Here is a 14,643-nt window from a genome sequence, read left to right on the forward strand (position 1 = left end):
TGCATGTTAATGCTTCTCTCCACAGAGTCCCTTTCCCTTATAAAGCAAAGGCAGCCCCCGTGAGGCTTAAGGATAGGATCGAGAGAAGCAACAATAAGGATGAGCATACAGAGCAAACCAGATAGGGAAATTGGTCCAAAGAGCCAACATTCAGTTTGGCCGTTCTGAACCAAATGGATGCAGTCCTCTCAAAATCCAAATCTTTTGGCTCATGTGGTTCATCTCCATCACAGTCTATGGGGAAGTAAAGCAATATTTTGGGGACAATTCTATAAAGGGCACAAATGTTAGACACCAAGATGCAGCACGCTGACCGCTAATTCTGTTGTGGCTTCTGGACACTCAGATTGTTACAAAATACTAGTGTGATTGGCATTTATACGCTGACATTTAGGCATGTCCACTTATGCCATGTCAGTTATAGACTTAAATGCATGTGCCTGTGTGTCATTTTTAGTGCACAACTGAAATATTCTGTAAACTACATTTTTAAAAGTTGGATCTGCCCATGCTGTACCTGTGCACGCCCTTTTGTGTTTACATACTAAGTGAGTTACATGATAAAGTTATAGAATACCCAATTAGCACCCACATGCATAGCTGTAATAGTTTTGTTTGCAAATGCTTGTATTCTATCATTTTAGCATGCCAGTGGTGCTTACATTTAGGTAATAAGGTTATAGAATGAGGGGTATTTGGTGCAATTTTATAAAAGTTTTGCACACATATAGGCGTATTTTCAAAGCACTTAGCCTTCCAAAGTTCCATAGAAACCTATGGAACTTTGGAAGGCTAAGTGCTTTGAAATATGCCTGATAGGGTAGTATACCTATGTAAAATGCCTCATAAAATTATGTTCATGCGTAAAAGTGCATATGAAGACAAAACAGTGGCGTATTTAAACTACATGCATCAGTAGCGTACACACCCTCTGTCAGACCTGCCCCCACCCCTTAAAATCCTCTTGACTTTAGTCTTCACCCGGGCAGCAGAAGTGGTACTCATAGGCTGCTTGCGGCTTGCTCTGGGCTTCCTCACTGAACTGTCCGCCCTTCACAAAACAGGAAGGTTGCAGGGAAGAAGTCCTGGAGCAGCCTATGAGTGCCACTTCCCAAGCTAAGAGGATTTTAAGGTACCGGGGGAGGGGGGGGGGGTTGTGAGATGCACCACCTGTAAAAGTTCCTGTCTACGGCACAAAAACACTTGTGCATGTACACAGTTGAGAGCAGATGTGTTTGGGATGGGATTTGGGTGGTCGTGACTCATCCACATGCTTATGTATGAACATTTACACCTGCTCTTGAGCAGGTATAAATGTCTGCTTCATTTTAACCACAATCTCTACAGATTTTCTGGAGTAATTTTATAAAGTCACATGGGCACCTGTGTCCTTTATATAATAGGTTAAATAGGTTTCTTGTTATAAAATTACCTTCTTTATTTCAAGTCCACATGCTGTACACAATCACGTAAGAGACAGTCCCTACTTGACGGAGCATACAAATAGAATTGTAAACCGCTCTGAGAAAAAAATAAACATGGGTACTGAACAAGTGAAGAAAGGGTTAAGAGTTAAAAGCAGTTTCAAAAAGTGGGCTTTTAGCCTATACTTCAATAGGGCTAGAGACTGAATATGACACACTGTCTCAGGAGGTCTATTCCAGGCATAGCAAAATGAAAGGAATGGAGGCTGGAGCTGGCAGTGGAGAGGAAGGGTACAGATAAGAGTGACTTACCAGAATGGAGTTCCCAGTGTAGGGAGAGATGAGAGGAGAGATACTGAGGAACTGCAGAATGAATGCATTTGTACCTTAAGTTAGTAAGAGGAGTTTGAACTGTATATGAAAAGTGATAGGGAGCAAAATGAAGTGATTTGAGGAGAGGGGTTATGCGAGTGTAGTGATGCTGATGAAAGATAGTCACGCAACAGAATTTTGAACAGATTGAAAGGGAGAGAGAAGGTTTAGTGCAAGACCTGTGAGAAGCAAGTTACAGTAATCTGTTTTAAACAAGATGTCCAGTGATGATTAGTTACAGCAGTGGCGTAGCTATCGGGGGCCTGGGCCCCCCCGGTTTGGCTGGTGGGGGTCCACGACCCCAACCCCCGCCAGCTGAAGCATTTATCTGTCCCACACTGGTCTCGCACTTGCCTCTCTCTCCTGTTTCCAGTTGCGCCGTGCATGCTCTTGTTTTAATGAAACTGAACATGCTCAGTTTCATTAAAACGAGCATGCAGTGCACGGGTCGCTAAAAACAGGAGAGTAAGCAAGTGCGAGACCAGCGCAGCACAGACGCTTCAGCTGGCGGGGGTTGGGGACCCCCACCAGCAAAGGTACCTTGCGGGGGGGGGCAGATTGGGGAGGTGGGCTAAAATGTGCCCCCCACTTTGGGCCCTGCCCCCCCTCCCACCAAGGTCTGGCTATGCCCCTGAGTTACAGTAGCCATTTTGTGAGCAGTAACTACTAAATTGGAGCCATTTTCCTCTGTGCCCATAACTTCCAAAATTTACTTTAGCCCAGTGAAGCTCAATCTCTTTTATTGTCCCACAGTTTAGGCCAGAATTTGTGGGTTATGTCCATTGACCAGTGGATTGAGACAGAGGAAGTAAGTAGTTCCTCATGTTTTGCACTTTAAGGGTATTGTGCAGCCCTGGAATCTTCTGTATTCTCTATCTCCAGCGGATTGTGGATGGACTTTGTAGCTCCTGGCTTGCTCTTTGGCACTCCTGATCCCATTGGTGGCTGTGTCAGTTCAGCCCGGGGTCCCTGCTCCATTCTTCATAGTTTTTCCTTATACAGAGCTTTAACTTGGAGCTGGGTTGACACTTCATGGTGCTGAGTCCCTCCCCACTTCCTTGCACAGATATTATTGGCAGAAAAAGGGACACTTTTTTTCCAGGTACTGTGCAACTGGCCTTATGCCTTTATGACAAGGAGCAGCAGTGCCCATAGAATTTTCAACTGTTTTGTGTTATGTGGGTCTCCTTATGTGAGACAACTGAAGCCTTCTTAGGCTTATCTTAGAGACCTTTAGTTTTCTCTTGCCTGCTATGCATGGGGTTCTTTCCATCTGTTCTGATGTGCCTCAGGTCTTTTGTTCATGAACTCAGTGGGATATGCTTTCCTTTCTACTCAAGCTCCCAGAATCTATCTTTCTCTTGTTCTGGCAGGCATGCTTGCCTTTCCTCACTCTCCATGAGGCTCACTTGTCTGTTCTATTACGCTGCAGCAAGCATTTCTGACCAAATAGCGAGAAATCGTCTTGCTGGTAGCACCATTTTCTTCACTCTTTTTCTTTGTCTTGCACTTGTCCTGAGGCTTTCTGTTTATAGTTTGTCTTTTTGATGGTTCTCTGATTGAGCTCTCCCTCTGCGGTAGTTTGCTTGAAATACAGGCTGTTTCTCCTACTGCTGAGGGCTGCTGGTTTCTGGATTTTATGTGTTTCCAGTATATGGTGTTATGTTCCTGTTTTGTGACTCTAAGTAAACTTCTGTCTTCCTTACTGCTATTCTGTCTTTTGAGAACAAAATATAATTTAAGTCAGAGAGAACAGAGAACTCTAGGTCTCTGCCCCCCCCTCCCCCCACATACACACGTTTCTTTTTGCTGTTAGCTCTGGGCTATTCAAATGATATATCAGCAAATTGTTATCTTGGGATATTGCTGCTGTGGCATTTTGCTACATCAAGTGACTTATAGCCTCTTGGCAATATATGCGTCATCTTTTTTTTGACAGAACAGTTTGTCTCTGCATCTTATGGTTCCTGGGGACAATCCTAGCACAGCTTCTCAGCCACACTCCATGATCTGATTTTTTTTTTTTTTTTAATTCCATCCATCATTTTAGTTTAAATAGCTTTTGTCCTGGCTCTGCTTCTTCTTGACAGCTTCTGCTGAGAGTTCTTCTGCATTTCTTCTTTCTGTATCAGATATAACTTAGCCAAGCTCTGTTGACCTAGAATAGTTTTTTTAAAGGGTCACGAAAGTCATTTCTGAGTTTAGGCTGATTTATTATGGAGCCTAACTTTCCAGCTTGGCTTTTCAGCCTCAAGTTTGCAGTCTCTTGCAATTCTTGATTCTTTCTGTTGTAATTCTGCATCTCTGCTGTGCTTCATCTTTTCTGTTGCGGAATGCGAGACCAGCTCTGCTTCACCAGATAAGCTGCATTTTCAACCTCTAAACTTTGGATCCTCCCGCTTGCATATTTTATTAGCTCCTGCCTTATCTATTGCCTTAACTTCATGGATGTGCAGTGCTTTGGCCTTGCAGATTCTGCTGTGCCTAGTATCATAGCTTCAGAATGGCTTTCCTCATAGGATCATCTGTAATCACCATTTATTCTCACAGACTCATTTGTGTTTATCCTTTCAGTCTTTCCTGTGCTTTCCTTTGCAGAATTGACATGTCCTTCTTAGCCGCATAGAAAGAATAGGCAGGCCTTTCTTGCTTAAGAGTTGGTAGGCCTGAGCAGTAATGATTGGTCAGGCCTTTTCCCAGTGGTTCTCAAACCTGATCCTGGAGGCACCCTAGTCAGTCAGGTTTTCAGGATATCCACAATGAATATTCATGAGAGAGATTTGCATGCAGTGGAGGCAGTGCTTGGCACATGCTCAGAAGTGTTCAGTGGTAAGCTCAGCTCCTGTGTGCATGCGCCTGGTAAAACCTGAACATGAAACACACATAGGCGTCTGTTTTTTGTGGCTTAAATATAAGCATTTACTTTTTAAAATTTTTTTAGCAATGGACACATATTTAGATGCAGGAAACAGACGCCAATGCGTACTTTCGCTTGGGTCTGTGCACAGGCTTCCTTCTGCTTCCAAAAGTAATCAATCAGAACTGGTAGATTTTGCAGAAAGAATCATGAGAAATCCTCTCTTCCAACACCCCAATGCCTGCTGTGACCTGGCGTTTTTTTTGCAGCGGTAAGACAGTTTTGTTTCAGGCACTCTTTTCTAAGCATTGTGGAGGAATAAAAGAAATTATCTCAATTATCTTATTTATTTTGTTACATTTATACCCCGCGCTTTCCCACTCATGGCAGGCTCAATGCAGCTTATATTATATACGGGTACTTATTTGTACTTGGGGCAATGGAGGTTTAAGTGACTTGCCCAGAGTCACAGGAGCTGCCTGTGCCTGAAGTGGGACTCAAACTCAGTTCCTCAGTTCCCCAGGACCAAAGTCCACTACCCTAACCACTAGGCCATTCCTCCACTCTTACATGAGCTTGACTACTTTAGCATGCCATTTGCGCTATTTGCTCGTTCGTTGTCGCGCTACAGGCCTCTGAACATTCTACGTAGGTAAATGCAGGCGCTAATACGTGCTAATGGCCTTCAACACCTGCGTTTACTTTTGAGCATTGGGGCCCGACAGTCTCACCTATAGTGCCCTAATGATTTTTTTTCAGCCTCTCTGTGGATCTTGTACTTTGGTATCTCGCTATATGCTGTGTTTCAACTGTTCAATCTGACGCTTGCTGATGTTTGTCTGGCAGCCATGCTTTTTTTTCTCCATTATTGTGCTTCAGTCTCGCATTGATTATGCTTACATCTCTCATTTTAGGATTTCTTTCCTTCTCATTCAAGGCACTGCCTTCACCTCTCTATATCTTTGGCACTGTAACCTCTTGATTCATTCTGTACTATCTGGTCTTCCTTTCCTTTTACTTAGTTTCTTGGGTTACAGGCATAATTTCCCATTCTGTTTGTGAACTGCTTTGCGACATCCCACAAGTTCTGGACTGATCTGTGGAACAACAAAGAAGGAAAAATTATGTCTTAACTGATCATTTTCTTTCCTTTAGTCCCAACAGATCTGTCCAGAAGCATCCTACCCAGTAGACCTTTGGGAGATGCTTCTCAGTTCATTGCAGCTTCTCTGTCACATAAAAAAAAAGTTTTCCTGACTCTTCTGAGTTGTCATGCAGACAGTTTTCTCAGGGCTTCATTTTCAGGAGCATTGGCCTAGACTGTTTCGATAGTGAATTTCAATCTCTATTCCTTTACGTAATGAATCACTTGAGTTCAATGTCTCTGTCATGTCTTGCTCAAGCCTGTGTCATAGGAGTATGATAGTTCCTACTTCAACTGGTCAACCCTCTGTCAATCGTCTTCACCAGTTTCGGCTTTGGTCAGAAATCTGGAAACCAGTTGCTATCCATGGTGAAGTTTGTAATGTGATTATAACATGTGCTTTGTTTTTTTTTTATGTATGAGCACTACTACTTTGTCATTCAAAATACTGAAGGTTCAAGGGATGCATGATACCCTTAAAGGGTGAACCATGAGGAACTACTTTTTCTTTGTTGACAGACATAACCCAACAATGAGCTGAAAAAACAACCTAATATTCGTATCTCTGCCCCTCAACATCAGGATCAATATAGTTCACTTCTAATAAGTGGAGGAAAAGACCTCAAATGTCCTGGCTAGGCAGCAAGTACGTTTATCTTGGTATTGAGGGGCAGAGATATGAATATTAGGTTGTTTTTCAGCTCATTGTTATGTCATTGACATTGGATTTCGCTGAATTAAGTGGCTACATATTGATTTTGGACAGACGTAACCCACCAGTTCTGCACTGATCGGTTGGGACTAGAGGATAGAAAATTATTAGGTAAGACATCATTTTTCTTTCTGCAGACTGTTCTTTCATCAGAGGTGTTCTCCTAGCTGGATAATCCAGTACTTTATATCAGGGATGGCAAACTCCAGTTCTTGAATGCCCCGAACAAGTTGGCGTTTCAGAATTTCAGCAGTGAATATTCATGACACAAATTGCACACTTTTGATCCAAGAACATGGTTAATTTGTATAACAATCTCTTGAAAAACAGACCTGATGTGTCACAGGAGGGCTGGAGTTTGACATTCCTGCTTGCAGCCTGGCTTTGCTTTGACTACATGTTCATGGTGCAAATGAGGTGCATTTGCACATTTTGTTTCTAGCCTTGATTTCCTTTGACCTAATGTTGGGAGTTAAGGAGATAATAAATTTAAGCACCTAATTTCACAAGGCACTTAAATTTAGGAGGCCAGAAATGGATGGGACTGAGGGCAGGATTAGGATGAGCGACAGAAGTTAGGTGCTTATCACCAATCTTCAACATTAGGTGCCTAACTTACAGTATGTGTATAAACAATAGCATAAATCTAGGCTGCCAAGAGCAGAAGATATAAACACCTTCATTCAGTTGAAAACTTTGCTTAAATTAGGCAGTCAAAATTTGCTCGAGTGACAATGCTGAATGTTTTTAGAAAATTGACCTTAGTGATGAGAATATTTATGTAAGTCTCTATGTTGATAGGAGTGATTATGAGGAGATGCCACTTCAGAATGGTCAAGCCATTCGGGCCAAATACAAAGAAGAATCGGACAGTGACTGAACTCACAAGGAAGATGTCTGCTGGGGTCACAGACAAGGATATGGGATTTTTTTCATGCAAAAGGAGGGAATGCGCTCCCTTTTTTCTCCATTTCTGTTCATCATGAACTTTTCCTCGAGAAAGAGGTGTTTGATTTTATGTCTTAATTTCTTTGTTTACAGTATCGTCAGGAGCTGAAGGAATACAAATGGTGAGAAATTGCTTGAAAAATGTAGCAGAGCAACAAAAGAAATACTTTCTTTTTTTGCCTCCAGTTTGAAAAGTACTTTTATTTTAAGCCTGAATTTTACTGGGAACCAGGCTGACATCACTTCTTTTGTTTAACATCTTATTTAGGATGCAGGGTTTTTTTTTCTTTTTTTCAATTGGAGTTGATACCCCCCTCCACTAAACGTGAATAACCATGCTAACATTCAGTTTAGTGACATTCATCCAGCATGCAGTTGAGTTTCACAGTTCAGTGATTCCCAAACCTGCCTTGGTGATTCCCCACAGCCAGTCAGATTTTTAGAATATCTACAATGAATGTGCTAAGAATGCATGTTTATCTCATGCACATTCATTGTGCGTATTCTGAAAACTCACTGGTTTAGGGTACATGAGGGCCCATTTGAGGATCATTGGGCTAGCTGACCTCTTGAGGTACCACAAAGCCCTGTTATGAGTTAGTGATAACTGCATTTTTTCTTTGCTGAGCTGAGAAACCAGAAGTAGATAAGTTGTGTGCAGTGTGTGAAATTATAGCCCTGTCATCAGAATGTTTAATAGAAGTTGATTAGGGGATGATTCAAAGGAGTGCACACTACTGCGTTTAGCTACATTTCTTGCCCTCCTGTTGCTTTTATCCAGAAGTGCACACGTGTGTTCCAGGAACTCATTTGACTTTTATTACAGATATGAAATGCAGCAAAGTTCTGTTATATGTGCAGCTGGGCAGCAAAAAGTCAAATGATGTTCCTTGCAGCATCTGCTGTTCTCGACAAAAATAGCCCGAGTGTTTGAAATGAGACCACAGTTCTGCATCAGTAGATGATAGTTTCTGTATGATGTATATCCATGCACTTATCTTATATAATTAAACTTACCCTCAACGTTCTGAGGACACTGACGTCACTTCCGTCATCAAAACGGGTTCGAAGGGTTCGTGGTGGTGAAGCCACCGAAATCGCCGTCTCGGGGCCCCGCCCTCGCGTCAAACGTGATGACGTCGAGGGCGGAGCAATGGCATCACACACCGAGGGCAGAGCAATACCGTACGGTGCGTTCAGGAGGTGCGGAGCAATGGCGTCAGAACGACAAAGGGGTCGGTAGGGAGAAGGGGGGGGGGGGGTGTTGGGGAGGAAAACCTTGCTAGCGACCGTTTCATTTGCTCCAGAAACGGGCCTCTTTTACTAGTTTCTTTATATAGGAGTAATGCTGGGGAGGAGGGAGTTTGGACTGACAAAAAATAACTCCTGCTCTTACTATGAATTATGTAGCTCGTTATTTTTTTTATTTTTCAGCAGTGATTGAGAATGAAGTTAACACCCAGATCAGAACTACAATGAGCAAATATAAAGACATTAATTTAATTGCTTTGCTTAAACTTTGCAGTGCCAGAGAAGTACCCAGTGCAGTTCTATTCCATGCTTCCCGAGCCGCAGACTTCCTGCTTCTGTGCAGTCACCTTGCTATTTGCATAACTGACGTTTTTTTCTCCTGCATTCTAAATAGTGTGGGTCTGGCAATTCGTTACTTTGAATCTAAATCCGGTCATTTTCTTTAATAGGATCTAGGAGAGGTGAGAGAGAGGAAGGATGTGGCCCTAACTGAGCATCAGTGTTGCCAAATCCTTTCAGGGTGTAGAAACAAAGGTTAGATTGGGAACAGGAGACAGTATGAGGCTATCTATCCCATTAAATGGGTTGAAGCCAGTAGGCGGAGTCACAAGTACACCCAAAACAATAGCAAATGCTATTGAAAACAATAGTAAAAGATTATTAGGCTGTATTTTGTGGCCATTTTTCTACATTGTTCTATACAATACAGTAAACATGGCCAAATTTTACTGTTTACTGATGAGTTCATCATAACTGTTGTAATCTGCCTTGGGAAGCCTGGTATTATTAAGACTGGAAGTAAAATTAAACTCTCCTTTCATTGGGGCACATGCAATCACATCTTCAACTCATCTCTTTTGTTACAAAACATTCTGTTTTGAGTATGTTTCAGGGACAAGTGTTTTTCATAAGTCAAAATAATAAAAATAAATTTTTCTTTTGCAGATCTCTTGGGCTATAAGTCCCCTAATGCAGTCTATTGGTTTTCTTATATTTTGTCCTTGTGATGACTTATACTGTACCAAAACTGGAAATGCAGTGAGACAGAATAATGGAATTCAGTAACATCCAAAACTTTTAATTGTGTTCGCATTTCGCTGTTCAAAACTGACTTGATTCATCGCAGAACTGGAAAATGTTGGCATATTTAGGGTCCTGTTTGCAAAGCTGCGCTATAGGCATGCTAGTGTCTTTTAGCGTGTGCTAAAAATTAGCACTCGCTAATGCTAGAGACACCTATAGGATATATGGGTGTCTCTAGCATTAGTGCATGCTAAAAACACTAGCGCCTTAGTAAACAGGGCCCCTAGACTGACTCTGGACTTCTGCATGAAGGTAGCTAGCTCTGTCCTCATTATTGAATGTCTCTTTTAATTAGTAGTAATAAACAAAACAAAAGGAGCAAGTTCCCACAAACCATCTGTCTTTTGATCTAGACACAGGAAAAAAAAAAAAGATTTAAATGCTCCCAGGCATCAACCTAATTCATGTTTAATGTGGATATAACTGCCATAATAGATAGATAGAAACTCTGAATATTAAGCACCTGATTCTCATAACATGGTATATGTTTTAGTGGCCCTTTATTAGGAGAAAAAAAAAATCTCTATGAATATAACACATGCTAAGCAGCCCCTCCAAATGCCACACTGATTACGATTTATAACAAATTACTACTCTACCTCTGAAAAGTGTTTCCATTATTATACTTTCTCTGGGTACGTCTGTATGCTAACAACAATGTGGATGGAGCAGCTCATAGGTTGTTTGCTTTGTTTTGAGTGTACACAGAATGACAGCAGCACAGGGAAGGAGAAACAGACTAACCTAAGTGGCTTCAACTTTTTGATGTCATGCTGTCTCCTGTTCTCAATCAAACCTTCATGGTAGATACTGAGGGACTTGCAAAAAAAAAAAAAAAGAGCTATGGGAGGAGGGGCTGTTAAAGGAACAAGTGGCCTAAAAGAGTTACTGTGACTTTTTCAGGAATAGAGCAGACCAGAAAGCTAGCAGCCCAAGTCCCCTTTCAGACATGATATACCCAGAGCTGCCCAGTTACCCATTCCAGGAGGGAGATTTTTTTGGCCGTTCCTGGAATTCAATCAACCTCATCCTGGTGTATTATGGGACCTGAAGCACTGTCAATAGATAGAATCATGGACTACAAATACTACACTGCATTGGGGTGTACATTTAAAAACCAGGACCAGCCAAAAGTCTCCCTCCTGAAATAGGCCTGTAATTACCAACTTCGGAGTAACCATGACCTGGCTTGGGGATCACTATTTTTGGTTTCCCAAAGGACTCATACTCCCTTCTAACAAAGCATGATAATACCCTACAAAATAGGGAAATCCTTTTTAAATTGTACTAACAAGTGCCCATACCTATTTTCTGAATGGGAAAGAGATCTGGGCAAAAAATTGACTGCCTTGCTTCTTTACTTAGTACTGAATTAGGTTGCATCCTGCAACCTATCAAAGATGTGTGATTGAAATGTAGACAAACATCTTTATTCCAGCTGTTTCTTCCAACCTAATTTCCTCCTCATGTCCTTGGCTTTGCCCACTATGTAGTTTATATACTGCCCCAACTTGACATTTCATCCTTTAGATTGTAAGCTTTGAGCAGGGACTGTCCTTCTTTGTGAAACTGTACAGCGCTGCGTAACCCTAGTAGCGCTTTAGAAATGTTAGTAGGAGTAGTAAATGGGTAACTTGGCAGCTCTGTATACCATTTAAAGCTCTAGCATACCTAGGGCGGGGAGGTGGGGGTAGTCACCCGGGTGCCGGCAGCAAGGGGGTGTGCGGAGCAGGCACGCATTGTCGGCTGTACCAGTCCCCTGCCCCAGAACAGGAAGTTGACATCTGAGGGGGCAGGGGAGCATGCCTGCTCTGTGCATCCCCTTGCGTGGAGGAGGGGTTGTGTGCTGCCCATGGATGCGTGCATGCTCTGCCCTGGGTGCCATATAAGTTGGATATGGCACTGATTTAAACCCCTTAAATACATTTTGAAAAATTTACACAATTTTACATAGCTTAAAAATTGTAAATCTAGCTAATGCGTGTTTAGCTGCTAAAAAGTATGCATTTTTTAGTTAATAGAAAAGAAGGGGGGAGGCTGGAGGAACAAGGCGTTTCAGGGGCATGGATAAAAAAAAACTATGCATATGCACTTGAGTTTCAAACCTGTATGTGTTGTGCTTTATGCCATTGTTTTAACACTGTACCCATTTTATTTCAGCCAGATAAGTCCATTATAAAAATAGTGTAAGCGGTTAACAATGTATGAAAATCAGATTTGTGTAGGTTGAAAAAGCCACAGTGCACGGTCATTTATAGGCACATTTGAAAATTTACCTATATATATATATATCCCTAAAACAGACAAAAAAGCAAAAATCACAGCAGGAAAGGCATACTTGCTGTAGCCACTTATTGGACAGCTACTAGATGCAAAATGATTTAAAGGCATTAAATGTTAGTGAGTTGTTTCTCAGGACCTGAGGTGCTACTTGGGGTAGGGTATGTCAAATGCAGGAGATTGGCGCTCCAGTGGACCCCTGGATTCCCACCATCATTTCATCCCTGGTGGCCCAACCCCACCTCCCACCTGCCCTGGTGGTCTAGCAGCCAACCCCACCCCTGTACCTCCGTGATGGAGGAGGGAGTAGCACACTCCCTCCTCTTCAAGCACCACCTTCAAAATGGCAGCACCCTGCCTTGTGCATATTTCCATTACTTGGTTCCTTCGCTATGGCATATATTACCTTTTCAATTTCAGATTTTGACGTTTTCTTTTAGAAACGTTCTTAAGACATTTTTATTCAAAGAAGTTGAATGGCTAACCATTTCAATGATTTAGCATTGAACACGTTCTGGAGGAAAAATCCATAGTCTGCTATTGAAATAGACATGAGGAAAGCCACTGCATGAATCTTGCTACTATACAGGATTCTATCAGGTACCTGTGACCTGAATTGGCCAGTTAGAAGCAGGATGCCAGGCTAGACAGACCATTGGTCGGACCCAGTATTGCTATGCTTATGTTCTTGAATAACAAGAGCAACCTTGGGGCTGGGTGATTTCCAAACTGCCTCAGCATTAGCTGAGTTCAAAAGAAGTTTACAATCAGAAAGGGGCCAAGATTGCATCCTGAACAGATGCTAATGCTGGAGCTCTGCAGTACATGGCATGTGACTTGTCGTATCAGTGACTCTCCCATCTGGTGATGGAGAAAAGGGAAGACTTGGCAGCTTCCTCCACTCCGAGTATGCCTCCAACTTTGAAATATTTCACATTAGATTCATTTAGAGCCCCAGTGCATTCAGGTATGATATCCCCTTAAGCTTTGTCAGAATTGCTTTCTTCCAGCAGCAATGCAAGTGGCGTTTCTCTGAGCCCTGCTCCCAGGTCCAGCACAACCTGGAAGCTCTATACTGACTGGGCAGAATGGCGATCAGGCTCAGGTTCTCTTCCATGCCACATCTGGAGAATCTCCCAGCCTTTACTTTCTCCCCTGGGGATAGTAGCAGTCAGTGCTCGCTCTAGAAGAGACAATTACATCAGTGCAGTGGAAGGCGCTTCAGTAGAACTAGTGAGTATATTAACTAAGCCAACGACCATGATACTGGATTCAAGATAGGATGCCATGTATACCCTTAACCCTTCTTTGATACAGGTGGCTGCTAAGTTTTCTTCAGATTTATATTTAGAGTATAAGGTTTCTGAATTGCAAGAAATCTGTGGAACACTTATTGAGGATTAAAAATATAGCTAGAAAGAGGGAACATATGGAAAAAAATTAGAAAAAAAACACCATAAGATTCCTGAACTGTCCAAAGTTGCTGCTAAATGGCACCTATTACTATGGCTGTTAGCTGAAACACCCACCAATAGTGACAATATTTGCTGTTGCCAGGATCTAAGGAGGGTGTCAGTTTTCAGGAAGGTAATTTAACAGATTGGAGTCTTGGAACTTATAACTCAAAGGATGACCCTAATAGTTGCTTTTGCTTTGGAGCCAGACAGGAATACTGTTCTAGAGTCACATTTCTGCTATATGGCTCAAGCATTCATGGGTTCAGAGATTAGAATTTTTCCTGATATTTCTAGAAATACTGTAAGGCGCCACTGCACCCTAGGCTTTGGGGATGGATTTTTTTTTTTTTTACTTCATTTCTTTTCAGAATAATTCTTCTCTCTATGGCAGGTGTTCAGCACTGCATGCATCTAGTAGCGCTATACAAATGTTAAAATAATATCTTTAATAACCCCAAGCAATTAGTTTATGGTTTCCAAAGAGAATTCAGATGTGCTTATTGATAATTAGAAAGTGTTTTGTCTTGATTTCTGTATCAGACAGCCATGTAGCAATTCTGGAAAGACAATAATTCAAGAGGCTTAAATCCAGGGTACAAAGGGTCTGTTCAAAAGGCAACCTGTGTATCACTGATGTAAAAGTAACTGCTGAGACCATTGTCTTATAATAAGATGGCCAAAGATGCAAGAAATAAAAAGTGCAGGTGCTACCACCAGTGCTGGAGAGGAAGAAAAAACAATGTTCACTTGAAAAAAAATGCTCTGAGATGTAAAGTTGAATCCATCCCAGTACAGTCCCATTCATACCCAGTTCCTTAAGACATGCAAGTGGTGGTCTAGTAAGTGAAAAGCTGCAGAGATATGTAAACAAGCAATAAATGCAGATTTACCAGCATTCAGCTGAAAATGGATTTCATTAATCAGAATAACCAACTGTCTCAAATGTAAAACATTGCTATCCTCCAGAAACTTGTTAAGTAAACCCATAACTGCCTTTATAAGAGACGCATATAAATGTCAGTCATGACCCAGGGAACACCTACAGCAAAGCAACTAATTTTATGATAATTTTTCTTATGCAATTTAAAAATAAATTTTTGTACAGACATTTCTTT

General features: G+C 41.8%; 1 protein-coding gene across 1 annotated transcript in view; it reads left to right on the forward strand.

Moving 5' to 3' along the window:
• The window catches only part of LOC115464699 (synaptotagmin-like protein 3), a 66,938-nt gene extending 59,355 nt beyond the window's left edge, over positions 1-7,583 (forward strand). The window contains exons 5-6 of the mRNA XM_030195060.1: positions 2,550-2,604; positions 7,551-7,583. Coding sequence (XP_030050920.1) covers positions 2,550-2,604; positions 7,551-7,583 — 88 coding nt within the window. The remainder of the gene's footprint in view (positions 1-2,549; positions 2,605-7,550) is intronic.
• Positions 7,584-14,643: the final 7,060 nt, after the last annotated feature.

Source organism: Microcaecilia unicolor, chromosome 3 (assembly GCF_901765095.1).
Source record: "Microcaecilia unicolor chromosome 3, aMicUni1.1, whole genome shotgun sequence".
NCBI classification, from domain to species: domain Eukaryota; kingdom Metazoa; phylum Chordata; class Amphibia; order Gymnophiona; family Siphonopidae; genus Microcaecilia; species Microcaecilia unicolor.